Below are 12,577 nucleotides of genomic sequence, written 5' to 3'. Positions count from 1 at the left end.
GCTGAGCTGTGCTGAAATTGGCTGCCTTGACAGCCAAGGGAATCCTCGTGAGCCTGTCCCACTCATGTGTGAGGCATAAACCCCTTAGGAGCAGAATGTGCCTCTCAGGCCATTTTCAGATCCACTTCCAGGAGAAATCTTTTTCTTCTGCCACCTTCCTGTCAGCTTGACCCAGACTGTTGCTTCTACAGTGTCTGAGTAACAGCCTCTCCCTGCTCCTGATGCACTAAGGATCACACTCCTTGGAAATCTCCCTCTGTCCCCTGGGGCTGTGGGGTGCCAGGTGGCACTGGAGTGGCAGCTGGGGCTCCTGAGGAATCTGTACGTGCTATAGTGGGAGCCTAGAGTGTGGAGGAGAGCCCAAGACTTCACGGCCAGGGCAGCAAATCCCTTTTCAAATGTCTCCTGAGGCAAACAGTGGCATCTGACCTTGTCATGCACACACCTGGATAGTATCAATCAGTAGCAAGAAAACTGAAATCTTGTGCTGGAGGCGGTGCCCCTTTCTGCTCTGCAAGTAAATTATTTGGTGAAACAACTTGCATTTGAGCATTTCTCCCATGTGCTTTCCCATTTTCCTTACATTCCTACAAACTTGAGCACTTACACTGGCTTCTCTGCTCTTACAAGCAAGAACTGTTTCACTGCTCCCTGCTGAAGCCTGCTTGCATTCTCTAGTTCTCTGCAGAAGGCAGTTACCCAAGTGCCTCCTTTGTACCTTGAGTGTCGTTTGTTGGGAAGGGCATCTGCTGTGCCAGGTGAGGACAGCTGCTCTGTGTAAGAGGCCTTAAATCTGAATTTTCCTACACTTTTTTATTTCCCTGATGGAACTTTGCTGCCCTGGCTGCCAGCTCAGGGCCCGTTTGGATGAAGAGCCCTGCACCTTGCTGTGGTCTGGGCGGCCCTGGAGGGAGCACAGGGAGTCATGGGTGTGCTGTGGGTGACTGCAGCTGGGGACACACCTGCTAGGGACATGGACATTGCTGCCTGCTGATCCCTGCTGCCCAATCAGGGTCTCCAGGCTCTCCTTCACTTCTCCCTGTTCAGCAGCCCCTCCTGAGCCCTATCTAGGGCTGTGTCCCCAGAGCTCTCCTCTCTGGGGGTGGGATGGACATTTCCTTCAGGCACTGCTGAAGGCCACAAGCCTCCTCCACCCCCTTGCCGTGTCCTCAAGCACTTGGATCCAGCTGCAGGTGCCCACAAGTCTCCTGCCTGCAGCTGGGTCCCTGTCCCTGACGCCGTGGCGATCTGCAGAACCCTCCTCAGCTGTGCAGGATGTCCAGCCACCCTGCTGCGCTCGGGGACCGTCCCCAGCAGCATTCAGGACACTGTGCAGCAGGCAAGGAGCTGGCTGGACAGGTTAGGAGGCACACATCCATCTTTCCTTGGCTCTCCCACCCCATGCCCCCAGTCAATATGTCTCTCTCCGATGAGAAAGTTAATAAATTTAGCTCTAGATTAAAAGTATCGATCATTTCATTTGTAAGCGATAAATAACCGGGGGGGGAGCGCTGGGCGGCCCACAGGGTAGGGGCTGCTGGCTCTGGCTGCAGCAGCCGTGCACCCCACTGGGGCCAGGAGCCCTCATATGCATTCTGCCCGGATGCTGGCATTGATTTGCTATTAGTCTCCACGCACCACCCAGTAGCACATCATTCCCGGAGCTGCTATTAATGGCCTTTTGATAAATAATCACTTGTAAGTCAATAAATTTTTATTAAACAGTGTGGCGCTTTGATTTATGAAAATCCGACGGGGTTTGTCTGGGAGAAAAGGGATGCGGAATTGAAGCGGAGCTGCCATCCATCTGCCTGCCAGGCTGGCCTGCCTGTGCTGCACCCCCATGGCTCCTGGCTCTGCCCACACAGCCCGAGGCTGCCTGGCACCGAGCACAGGCTGGGCAGAGCCAGTGCACGCTGCTGGCTGCTCCTGTCCAGCACCGGTGGGGCACTGCTCTGCTGCAGCAGCGAGTGCTCAGCGGGGAAGTGGGAGCAGGGTGGGCAGCACAGCGAGGACAGGGGGTCAGTCCTGGCTACCAGGCTGGGGCCCTGCCTGGATCAGCACTCTTTGGGGTCCTGTCTCAGTGTGGGGATGCACAGGGCAGCCAGGCTGCAGCAGCCATTTGTCACTCTCCCTGGCTACAGCAGGCCCTTTGCCACCTGCTTTATTTGTCTCCCAGCCCTGACGTGGCATCAGACAGGTGTTAAACTACTTAATCACTTTAAAATTGTTTTAATTTTCTGTTTTGTATTGATCTCCACAGCACCAATTAATCAGCTCACTGGACCAGGCAGTTAGTACATTAAAAATTGTCAGCCAAGCCGGGCAGCTTAGAAAATGTTAAAAAAATATCCCACCAGCAGCCCCTCACTTCTCCCACCATGTGGAACCTGCTCCTGCTGAGCGCTGGCTCTGTCCACAGACAGTGATGTGTCTCTTCCTGGTGGCCCTGCCACCAGCCCTGTGCCACATGCTCCTGTGGGACCTGCCACCCCATGCCTTGCAAAGGCTCCATTAGCTCTGTCCTGGCCCAGCACCCGGCCTGTGGAGGGCCTGCATGGCTGAGGGGGAGCATTACCAGCCCCGTGCTCACTGCAGGGGCTGGACAGGGACCTGTGCAGGGACAGCAATGCCCTAAGCTCTGGAAAAGTGGCACCGAGCAGCCGGGTCTCTTTGCAAAGTGCCCAGAGCCCAGGGAGAGATTGAGGAGGGCTTTAAGGCAAGCGTGGGCCTCGGCAGGCTGTACAGCAGTGATCTGCAGCCCCACACAAGGCTGCTGCTCAGGCCACTGAAAGGTCCCGGTGGCTCAGGAGCTCCAGCTGGCCCAAGCGTGGACTCAGCCCTTGCAGGCACTGCCTGCAGCCACAGGGACGGGCATCCCTTCACCAGCCCCACTCCCACCCCTCCCGTGCCTGTGCCGTGCTGCTAATCAGTGCCTGATGGGCCGGCAGCACCTTATCTGCTATCGATTTCCTCCCAAGACACAGCCCACGTGTTTGCTCACACCTGGCTGGCACTTAGCTGGCTCTTGGCTGAACAACTGCCAAGCTTGCCCGGCCTTCAGCGCTGTGCCTGTGCCAGCTGGAGCTCCTTTGGTGTCCTAAGCAGGTAAGGACAGCTGGCCCTGAGCAGCACCCACAGCTGGCATGCCACTGGTGAGCCACGGGGAGCCAGAACAGGGGCTGTGCAGCCCCATGTGCAGCCCCCATTGCACAGGGGTACAGCACAGAGCAGGGGGGGACCCAACAGGTTGGCAGGCAAACACACTGGGGCTATTGATGCCACATCAATCCTGCAGCCCCGACAGGTGAATGGGCTCTCACTCACACCGTTAAGATAAATGATATTTATTTGCTGCTAAGAGCTTCCAATAAGAGGCCCCAGTGAGTGACTTTTGAACCAGCAGCTCTTGCTGCCGGTACACGCCCAAACCAGAGAAAACCCTGGGAAAATCTCCAGCACTCCCCTGCTGCTGTGGGCACTTCCTATCCCACACGCAGCACCACAGCACGGCCCCTTCCCCTGCCTGGCATGCAGACCCTGCCCCATACATCCTGTCCCCGACCCTCCTCTAGCCCAGCCTCACAAGGCCGCCCTGGACCACATGCCCACGAAACAAGTGCTGGGACTTGACTGGGACCTTTATTTCATCAACGCCAGCAGCACGGCTGCACCTGACACTACCCCGTGTGCTGCTCCCAGCCCTGTGAGCCACGCTCCCCCTGCAGCTGCCAGCCAGCCCATCCCAGAGCCAGGCACCTGCTGGTGAGGGGATCACCCCAGCCCAGAGGGGCACAGAGGGGCAGGCTGCGCTGCTGCTCAGCCGCTGTGCGAGCCCAAGCCCAGCATGGAGAAGGCTGCACGGTGCTTCCTCAGCAGCAGCCGGATCTTCTCGTCATCCGAGTCCGGGTCCAGGGGCTTGTTGTACTCATCGTCCTCGGTCTCAGAGGCCGCCCGCTCTCCGCCAGAGCCCCCCGCCCGCTGTGAGGATGAGGAGGGCTCCAGGGCGCTCTTCTTCCTCCATTTGGTCCGTCGGTTCTGGAACCAGACCTGTTGCCCCGCGGGCCCAGCTCAGTTAGCAGCCAACACGCTGAGCGTCCCACGCCACACAGGAAGCAATACTCACCTTCACCTGAGACTCAGTCATGCCAAGAGAATAGGCCAGCCGTGCTCTTTCCGGACCCGCCAGGTACTTGGTCTGCTCAAACGTCTTCTCCAGAGCAAAGATCTGGTGTCCCGTGAAGGTTGGGCGCGTGTGCTTCTTCTTGTGGATGCTGTCAGCCAGGTGAGCAGGGGCTACAGGAGAGGAGGAGAGAAGTGGGTGAGCTCTTGGCAGGACAGCTCTCCCTTTGTCCGCACTCACCAGCCGTCGGTGAGCAAATAGTCCCTCCACACCTGCTCCTCTCCGAATTAAAACTTTATTGCTGCTTCAGGGCTTCAGCCCCAACCCATCTTTGTGGAGGTCCCACAGAGCAAGAGCCGGGATGGCACCTCCTGATCAAGGACAGTGGTTGTGCTGAGGGGGTAAGGGTCGCTATCAACAGTGCTTGACCCCAGAGCCACGCAGCAGCAGGAACACTGTGCCCCCATGTCCCACACCTTGCAGGATGCAGGACAGAAGACAGGCACAGCTGGTCATTTGGCTCGCAGATGGCCAAACTGCCTAACCCGTCTGCTCCAAAATCATCACCTGCAAAGGGGTGAAGGGGACCAGAGCTGCAGGTTCTGAACAGCTGCACATGGGACAGTGGATGCACCCATCCCACCATGCAGCATAGTTCTCCTGACAGCTCTCCAGCAGGAAGGCAGTGCTGCCAGCCTGGGGCTCCGGGGCTGGCTGTCCTGCCTGTCTCTGCCCTGAACTAACCAGGCACTGACCCCCAGCGAGGCTGCTCAAGAGACAGGGAGATCTTGTGAGTCAGAGCGCTCTGCCTGTCCTTGCCAGCTGCGGCTGCCTGGGGGGCAAAGAATTATTATTTGTCATTAGAACTCCCCCTGCCCTTGAGCCAAAAAGTTCTGTGACCGTTTGAGGTCCAGCAGCTCCGGCACTGGGCTCCTTCCCACTGTCCTGGGCGAGCCAGCAATGGAAAAGACACAGCCTGGCCCGTGCCCTTGCCCTGGTAGCTCAGGACTCCGCAAGGTGCCCTGTCGCGGTTCGTTTGCAGCACCACAGTGCCCGTCCCCCGCGGCACCCACCCAGCCCGCAGCCGCCCCGAGCCCCCCGTACTTACGGCCGCCGCACTGCCGGCCGCCCCGCCACTCCGGGGCCGCCTCCGCCCAGCAGCTCCGTCCCCGCGGCAGGTACTCGCCACCAGCCTTGGGGAGGGCGCCCACCTGGGGCCCGTAATAGACGCCCGGGGAGCTCAGTCCGTTAAATCCGCCCGCGTGGGGGTAGCCCGGGAGCAGGCCGCTGTTGGGTGTCGCCGCGGGCCGCCCGAGGATGTCGGAGATGCCGTGCGGGGTGCCAGCAGCCAGCTGGGCACCCAGCGCGGGGGGTCCCAGCTTGTAGAAGGAGCTCTGCACTGAGTACTGGCAAACGGGCGCCTTGGCCTCGGGGAAGGGGCCCAGCGAGGGGCCGTTGAGCAGAAAGGTGCCCGGCAGGTTGGCATCCATGGCTCTGGCACCGAGGCGGCCCTCAGAGCCCGCAACCCCGGAGGTGCGACGGCTGGCCCATTACCGCCGGCCTGGAGGCTACAGAGCCCCAGAGTCCGCGCTGGCCCGTGGGCACCCGGCTGGCAGCGGGATCCCGGCGGGGCCCGGGCAGCCCGGGAAGCTCCCGGTGACCTCGGGGGGCTCCGGCCCCTCACGGCCCCTCAACTTGGGCGCGGGCAGCGCCAACATTTCTCTGATAAAGACGAGCCGCATTAGAATAACGCGCAGCCATTGGCCGCGCGGCTGCGGGCGGCGCGCCCATTGGCCAGGCTTTCTGCGGCCGCGGCTGCCATTGGCTGCGCCTCAGCGGCGGCGCCGGATTGGCTCGGCCCAGACAAATTGCGCTTTGAACGGCGGCGGCGGCGGCGGCGGCACGGACGGGACGGGACGGGACAGGACAGGGGACGGGACACGGGACACGGGACAGGGACACGGGACACGGGACACGGGACACGGTACAGGGGACACGGGACGGGACACGGGACACGGGACACGGGACGGAACACGACACGGGACGGGACATGGGAATGGGTCGGGATGGATGGGTCGGGATGGATGGGATGGGACGGGACAGGACAGGACACGGGAGGGGACATGGGAATGGGTCGGGATGGATGGGATGGGACGGGACGGGGCACGGGAATGGGTCGGCATGGACGGGACGGGACGGGATGGGATGGGTGGGATACAGGGCCGGGGCGCGGGACGCTGGTCGGGCCGGTGCTCTCGGCTGAGCCTCTCCGGTGGGCTCTCAGCATCGCACGGACGCTTCCCCCATCACCCACCCCAGCAGAGGCCGCCGCAGCCCCCCGGGGGTTCCTGCTCCCGAGACACGGCCGCCCCCACCCTCCCGGCAAGAGCGGAGCCGGTGCCGGGCTCTCCGTCTTCCCCACCTTTGGAAAAGCAGAGACACAAACGCTGTTTGTGTTGATTTATTTATTAATTCATAGTCTGATAGCTGGTGTACAGGGAAATGATCTATACATCAGGGCCTAAGACAGGGAGATCCAAAAGGCTTGTTTCCATAACAATTAAAAAAAGAAAATAAAAGTAATTTTTAAAACTTCTAAAAAGCTTCTAGTGTGCAGACTGCAGCATTCTCTAGGCTCAATGTCGGGTGCAGCCTCCCCCTACCAGCCCTACAAGCAATCTGAGCGCGAAGCAATGTCACTGCAGGTGCCTGGCACGGTTGCAGCACAGCACATTCCCTACGGCATACACAAGGCCAAAGCACTGGACCCACACACAACTCTAGGGTGATGCTACGGAGTCAGCTGTTGCAGTGGGTCTAGGGAGGTTATTGTACGCAGCAAGGGTGATGGATGGAGAGTCTGTGCCTCTATGGCTCAACTTTGGGGCGGGGAGGGGACTGCTTTGCTCTCCAAGGCTAAGCTGGGTCAGTCGCTTCGCTGCAGCGAGGCTTCTTCTCGGCTGCAGGGCAGCCAGGGGCTCTCCTGGCAGATGTGCACCCACTGAAAGGCAGGGCTGCCCTGCCGAGGCCACCAGCACGTAGCCTGAAGCTGGAGGGGCGCCCGTTCCGCACCTGGCCACAGAGGACAAACTCAAACTCTGCAAAGCAGCTCCGTGGCCACTTCCAGGAGAAAGAGCAGGGGGTCCCCACATCACTGTGCTACAAAGGCCAGGTCCCCACATCAGCTGGGTAAAGGACAGGGTCGGGGGACCTGGGACCAAGCGCCACCACCTTCTCCCTGCGCTCCTGGGGTCAAGTATTACAACAGGATCAATGTAGTGCCCAGCTCTGCGCTGCCTGGGCAGCTCTGCCCAGCACGGCTCTCCTGCCAGAGCAGCCCCCAGGGCTCAGGCGGGTTCCACCTGGAGGAAATGCAGCCCCCAGACCCGCCCCAGCCCCCAGGGCTCAGGCAGATTCCACCTGGAGAAAATGCAGCCCCCAGACCCGCCCCAGCCCCCAGGGCTCAGGCAGATTCCACCTGGAGAAAATGCAGCCACCGGGGCAGCAGCTCCCATGGCTCTGGGTTTGGTCCCGGGAGAGTCAGTGTCCAGGGCTGTTAACCCCCCTTGCAGGGAGGCCAGGTCCCTGCAAAGCCCTTGCCTGGGGTGCTTATTGCACGGCTGCTGGCTATTGCTAGCTCCTGGCTCATCTCCTGAGCAGATATTGTGCTGAGTAGAGCTAGGCACAACCCCACGTGTGGCACAAGCACCTCCTGCTCTCTCTCACTGCACATCCTCCCTGGGCCCCGAGCACCTCAACGCAGGCCTACAGCTTCAACCCAGCTGGAGCCAACACAAACTGGGGCTGGACCGTGGGACTGCACCTCTAGCCCCCCCTCTTCAGGCCAGGAAGGGGCCAGGCTCAGGCAGAGGGGCACAGGACAGGGGCAGGCTGCTGCCCTCTCACTCCTATAGCCTTCCTGCTCCATTCACCAGAGCTGCTCACACCTTCCAAAGGCTTTGCCCATCCTGCAGCCTGAAGAGGTATATGAGAGCAGAGCTGTCAGTGCTTTGTACATACTGCTAGAGTGTCCCTAGGGGTTTGCATAGTATTTATTGGTTCATATACACAAGGCTGATTGCTGTACAGTTTACACTTTCAACATAAGCAACGAGCTCAGTGCTCAGCCCAGAGCTCTGCCCTGATGGGAGACTTTGCACGTGCTGGGGAGAGGAAGGGCAGCCCTGCACCAGTCCCTCTGCCCAGGGCAGCTGCGCTCCCTGCAGCCTCCCCCTGCCCTCTCTGGCCACTGCTGCCCTCCCCAAAACCCAACACTCACAGGGAGGGATGAGAAGCAAGTCCAGCAGAGGCAGCACAGGCATTTGCAGGGGGGCCAAGCACCTCTCCTTCCACGGTGAGCAGTGCCATGCTGTCCCAGCTTTCCTCTTGCAGCTGGAGCACAGACCTGGGGATGCATCTACGCACGCAATCGCACGGAGGTGGAATCTCTTCCCCTCTCCTTTTCTTCTGCTCCAGCTCTTGCCTCCCAAAGGAGTTGAGAGCATGCCCCTGGCGTGTGGTGCTGTCTCTGGGCTCCTGGCAGCAGCGGGGCAAGGATGGAGGCCCCTCATCTGTTTTAAGTACTGTAGCTCATGCGTCTTGCAGTCAGTCAGTCATGCGGATAGGACGGGAAGTATATCTCATACAGAAATCATGCCATTAGCCTATAGAAACATGTACAGCCAGCCCTGCTCCCCTCCACTCTCTGCTCTCCTCTCCTCTCTTCTCAGGTATGTGTCAGAACGTGTGTGAAGTTCAGTGGTTTGGTGTTGAGGTGCGATCCTGGAGAGACACAGAGAGACACAGAAACACGGGGGTCACCAGGCATTCATGGTGGCACATCCAGGATTCATGGTGGGGGCAGCCAGGTACGTGGCTGGGAAGTCCCTTCTGCTTGTCCCACATGCACCCACACCGCCAGGAAACCAAAAGACAAATTTTGGGGGGGTGTCAGAAGTGACAGAGCACCGCTAAGTGGCAGGGCTGGAACTAGGAGCAGCGACATCGATGGTACTGAGGGTGCTGCCCCACCTGCACAGAGCAGCAAGCAGTGGGTGAATTGCACCAACTGCAGCGTGGCACTGAGAGGGAGCTGGGAGGGCTGCTCTAGGATCTGGGATGGAGGAGGCCAGCCTTGAGCCTCCAGCTAGGGTGACTGACTGCACCCCACTCTCCCAGCAGTGAGGAAGACCTTCCCCAGTGCACGCCCAGGGCTGCAATGGAAAACTGCAAAAGCAAAGCCACAGGAGCAGTGCCCCAGAGACTGGGGAGTGGGGCAGACAGAGGGGGACTGAGTCTGCATGAACATGTGCCCACAAGCATAAGCCTCTTGAATTCCACACACCCACAGAGAGCCCACTAACAGAGCGGAGAGAGAAGGGAGAGGGAGGACAGAGCGAGTCATGCATCTACAAGAGGCCAGAGGACAAACTGCCCCTGCTTGGCAGCCTCCTACCAGGAGGCAGTGCTGGGCAGCTGGGGAGCAAGCATGCAACACCTTCCCCCAGGGCTGCACTGTCAGCCCAGCAGCGAGTGTGCAGAGAAAAATGATGCAGCTAGGCTCAAATGTGCTGTGCCAAGCACCCTGCCTTCAACCTGGCCTAGTCCCGCTCTACAGGGAAGGCAGGGGGATCAGGGAATGCACAAGACTCAAGGGGTCATTCTGAGCTCAGTGAGGATCAATGGAAGAAACATCCTAGGACAAAGGTGGGGGCCCTTTGTCAGCCCCTACAAGTGTCACGTTCCTGCACCTGCTACTCCTGCATCCCTGCTGCCCAGACAATCCCCAGCAGCACCCTGCCAAGGCCTGCCCCCATCCTGGCTTCAGCAGACCTCAGTGCTTTCCTCTGCATGGCTGGCAGAGGCAGCAGCTGCATGTCCCACAGCAGCGCTGGGAGCAGAGGCCACGGCCCCGCAGAACCAGGACACCCTGCATCTGACCCACAGCTCTGCCAGGGCTCAGCTGCACCCCTTGGGAAGGGGGACCCCAAGGCACCAGCTCCAAGGGCTGGTCTCATCTGCCATGAGGCTGCACAGTTAGTGCTCATGCATGAAGGGGGTAGTTCTGCTCAGACCCCATGCAAATGCAATCCAGTCCCAGGAGCGACTTGGACAAAGACCCATCCCTCTGTCTGTAGCCTGTAACCAGGAGTAACAACTCTGTGACCCTGTCACTGGGGACCATCCCCTGAGCACCACGTGCTGTCACGGCAGGAACAGCCATTGGCACTGTGGCTGCACTGGGGTGCTGTGCACACAGCTGGCTGGAGCATCACTGCACTGGGGTGCTGTGCACACAGCTGGCTGGAGCACCGCTGCACTGGGGTGCTGTGCACACAGCTGGCTGGAGCATCATTGCACTGGGGTGCTGTGCACACAGCTGGCTGGGGCATCACTGCACTGGGGTGCTGTGCACACAGCTGGCTGGAGCACCGCTGCACTGGGGTGCTGTGCACACAGCTGGCTGGAGCACCGCTGCAGTGGGGTGCTGTGCACACAGCTGGCTGGAGCATCACTGCAGTGGGGTGCTGTGCACACAGCTGGCTGGAGCACCACTGCACTGGGGTGCTGTGCACACAGCTGGCTGGAGCATCATTGCACTGGGGTGCTGTGCACACAGCTGGCTGGAGCACCACTGCACTGGGGTGCTGTGCACACAGCTGGCTGGGGCATCACTGCACTGGGGTGCTGTGCACACAGCTGGCTGGGGCATCACTGCACTGGGGTGCTGTGCACACAGCTGGCTGGAGCATCATTGCACTGGGGTGCTGTGCACACAGCTGGCTGGAGCACTGCTGCAGTGGGGTGCTGTGCACACAGCTGGCTGGAGCACCGCTGCAGTGGGGTGCTGTGCACACAGCTGCAGACCAGGGCACTCTATGCCCACAGCACCCAGGAGCAGTTATCAGCAGGGGCACACTGCTGCCCACTCTCAATTTTTGCTGCAGCACAGCAAACTCCCTCTGCAGGCCAAGAGCCCTCTGCCCCACCACACTTTCCCCGGGAGAATGTGCACGACCAGCAGCTCGGTGCAGGCAGCAGCGTGGAGAGCCAGGACAGAAGGAAGAGCAAAGGTAGGGTTACCTCAAAAGAGGCCATTTGAGGGGTCACTGCTTGCCCCTTTTCAGGCTGGCTCGTTTCACTATCTGAGCCCCCATCCTGCCCCCAGAGACCTCTGGTTTCGGGACACGCACTCGCACCTCCTCCTGAGGAAGCCGAAGGGGCGGGAAGCAGGACATCACCCAGGTGAACAGACAGACAGAGAGAAAAGGACAGGAAAGGGAAAGGGAGAGTCAGTTGGCAGGCAGAAAACACCAAGCAAGAAGACTGTTGCACTAGGCAAGATTTGCCTTAGAAGTCTTAGAGGAGAAACAGGAGAGGAGTGCAGGGCAGAAGAAAGGACAGAGGGTGACATTGAAGTCCTGAGGGTGCTGGGTGCTGACCCAGGCAGGCTGCCTGCAGGCAGGGCTATGAGCCACACTGTACCTTGGCGCCCAGACCATCCCGGTGCAAGATGGAGTATTTCATGAAGTGATCGTCCTCGGCCTCCAGGTCTTGGGGCTCCTGTAGGGAGCCCTCCAGGATCAGCTCCTCCTGTTCCTGCCTGTCACCCATGTCACCAGGGCCCAGCTGACGCACCACCTTCCGGATAATCTGCGGAGACCCGCACAGCTGGGCGTCACAGCCAGCCCCGGGGCACCAGGGCTCCCTCCTCACCCGGTCCTCAGCTGCACGTGGTGTGCAGCCTCCGTCCCACCGGCTGGAGAAGTGCCGTGAGTGTAACCGAAGACAGCGGGGCACGAATGCCCTACATGGGCCCCGGGCTTCAGGGGTGGAGGGGAGAGGAGAAAGGCTGCGGCATGCCCTTACCCAGATCCCGCCGCTGAGCACTCACCTTCTTGGTGATGATATTGCCTTGATCATCTGTGAACTGCTCCTCAGTCACCTGCTCTCCAGGGAGATGAAGGGCTTCGTTCCCCTGCAGGAAGAGGAGGGAGATCAGGGCATGTGGGGGCGGTGAGGGGGGCTGGTTTACCCGGTAGAACAACACACCTGACACGCACCCGGAGCCTCCGTGTCCCGCCCTGCCCTGCCCCGGCCCTGCTCTCCTGTGCCTGTGCCCGGGGCTGCTCTCAGCTCGCCCGCTCGTTACCTTCAGCAGGACCCGCCGGCGGACGACTCTGGCCGAGAGAGCCTCCTCGTCATCCGCCAGCCCCTGGCTCTCCCCGAGTTCCTTGTCCAGCTCACGGTGGGCGTGTTTGAGCAGGAAGCGCACAGAGCCCCTGACGATGTGCATGACGTTCTGGCAGCTGACCAGGAAGAAGGCCAGCAGCACCAGAGCGATCAGCAGCTGGGCCAGCACAGCCCACATCCTGCCCCCGCAGCCCGGCTGCCGCCGTCAGCGCCCGGCCATGCCGCCCCGGCTCCCGGCAGCTCCGGAGCCGCAGCTCCGCC

The 12,577-nt window shown here is 60.5% G+C and overlaps 2 protein-coding genes across 2 annotated transcripts in view; both read right to left on the bottom strand.

Annotated features, from left to right (window-relative positions):
* Window positions 1–58: 58 nt before the first annotated feature.
* Window positions 59–5,797, bottom strand: NKX6-3 (NK6 homeobox 3). Its single transcript, XM_038160386.1, has 3 exons — window positions 5,232–5,797; window positions 4,127–4,296; window positions 59–4,050 (listed from the first exon to the last, which is right to left on the bottom strand). Exons 1-3 carry the CDS (start codon window positions 5,611–5,613, stop codon window positions 3,820–3,822), a joined length of 783 nt encoding a protein of 260 aa, XP_038016314.1. The 5' UTR covers window positions 5,614–5,797; the 3' UTR covers window positions 59–3,819.
* A 776-nt stretch (window positions 5,798–6,573) lies between these two features.
* Window positions 6,574–12,577, bottom strand: part of ANK1 (ankyrin 1) — a 57,817-nt gene continuing 51,813 nt past the window's right edge. The window contains exons 41-45 of the mRNA XM_038160176.1: window positions 12,276–12,512; window positions 12,018–12,101; window positions 11,609–11,776; window positions 11,207–11,328; window positions 6,574–8,905 (exon numbers count right to left, since the gene is read on the bottom strand). Coding sequence (XP_038016104.1) covers window positions 11,230–11,328; window positions 11,609–11,776; window positions 12,018–12,101; window positions 12,276–12,512 — 588 coding nt within the window. The 3' untranslated portion in view covers window positions 6,574–8,905; window positions 11,207–11,229. The remainder of the gene's footprint in view (window positions 8,906–11,206; window positions 11,329–11,608; window positions 11,777–12,017; window positions 12,102–12,275; window positions 12,513–12,577) is intronic.

The sequence above is a fragment of the Motacilla alba genome, chromosome 22, assembly GCF_015832195.1.
Source record: "Motacilla alba alba isolate MOTALB_02 chromosome 22, Motacilla_alba_V1.0_pri, whole genome shotgun sequence".
Lineage (NCBI taxonomy): Eukaryota > Metazoa > Chordata > Aves > Passeriformes > Motacillidae > Motacilla > Motacilla alba.
Note: the sequence above shows the minus strand (reverse complement) of the source record. Positions and strands in the feature narration are given on the sequence as shown.

Bases quoted from the DNA above. Each gene is read 5' to 3' on its own strand.
- NKX6-3 (XM_038160386.1), bottom strand. From the start codon at position 5,613: ATGGATGCCAACCTGCCGGGCACCTTTCTGCTCAACGGCCCCTCGCTG. The intron at 4,297-5,231 runs GTAAGTACGGGG...CCTCTCCTGTAG, and splicing joins CGGCCGGCAGTGCGGCGGCC to CCCCTGCTCACCTGGCTGAC. The intron at 4,051-4,126 runs GTGAGTATTGCT...GCGGGGCAACAG, and splicing joins TGACTGAGTCTCAGGTGAAG to GTCTGGTTCCAGAACCGACG.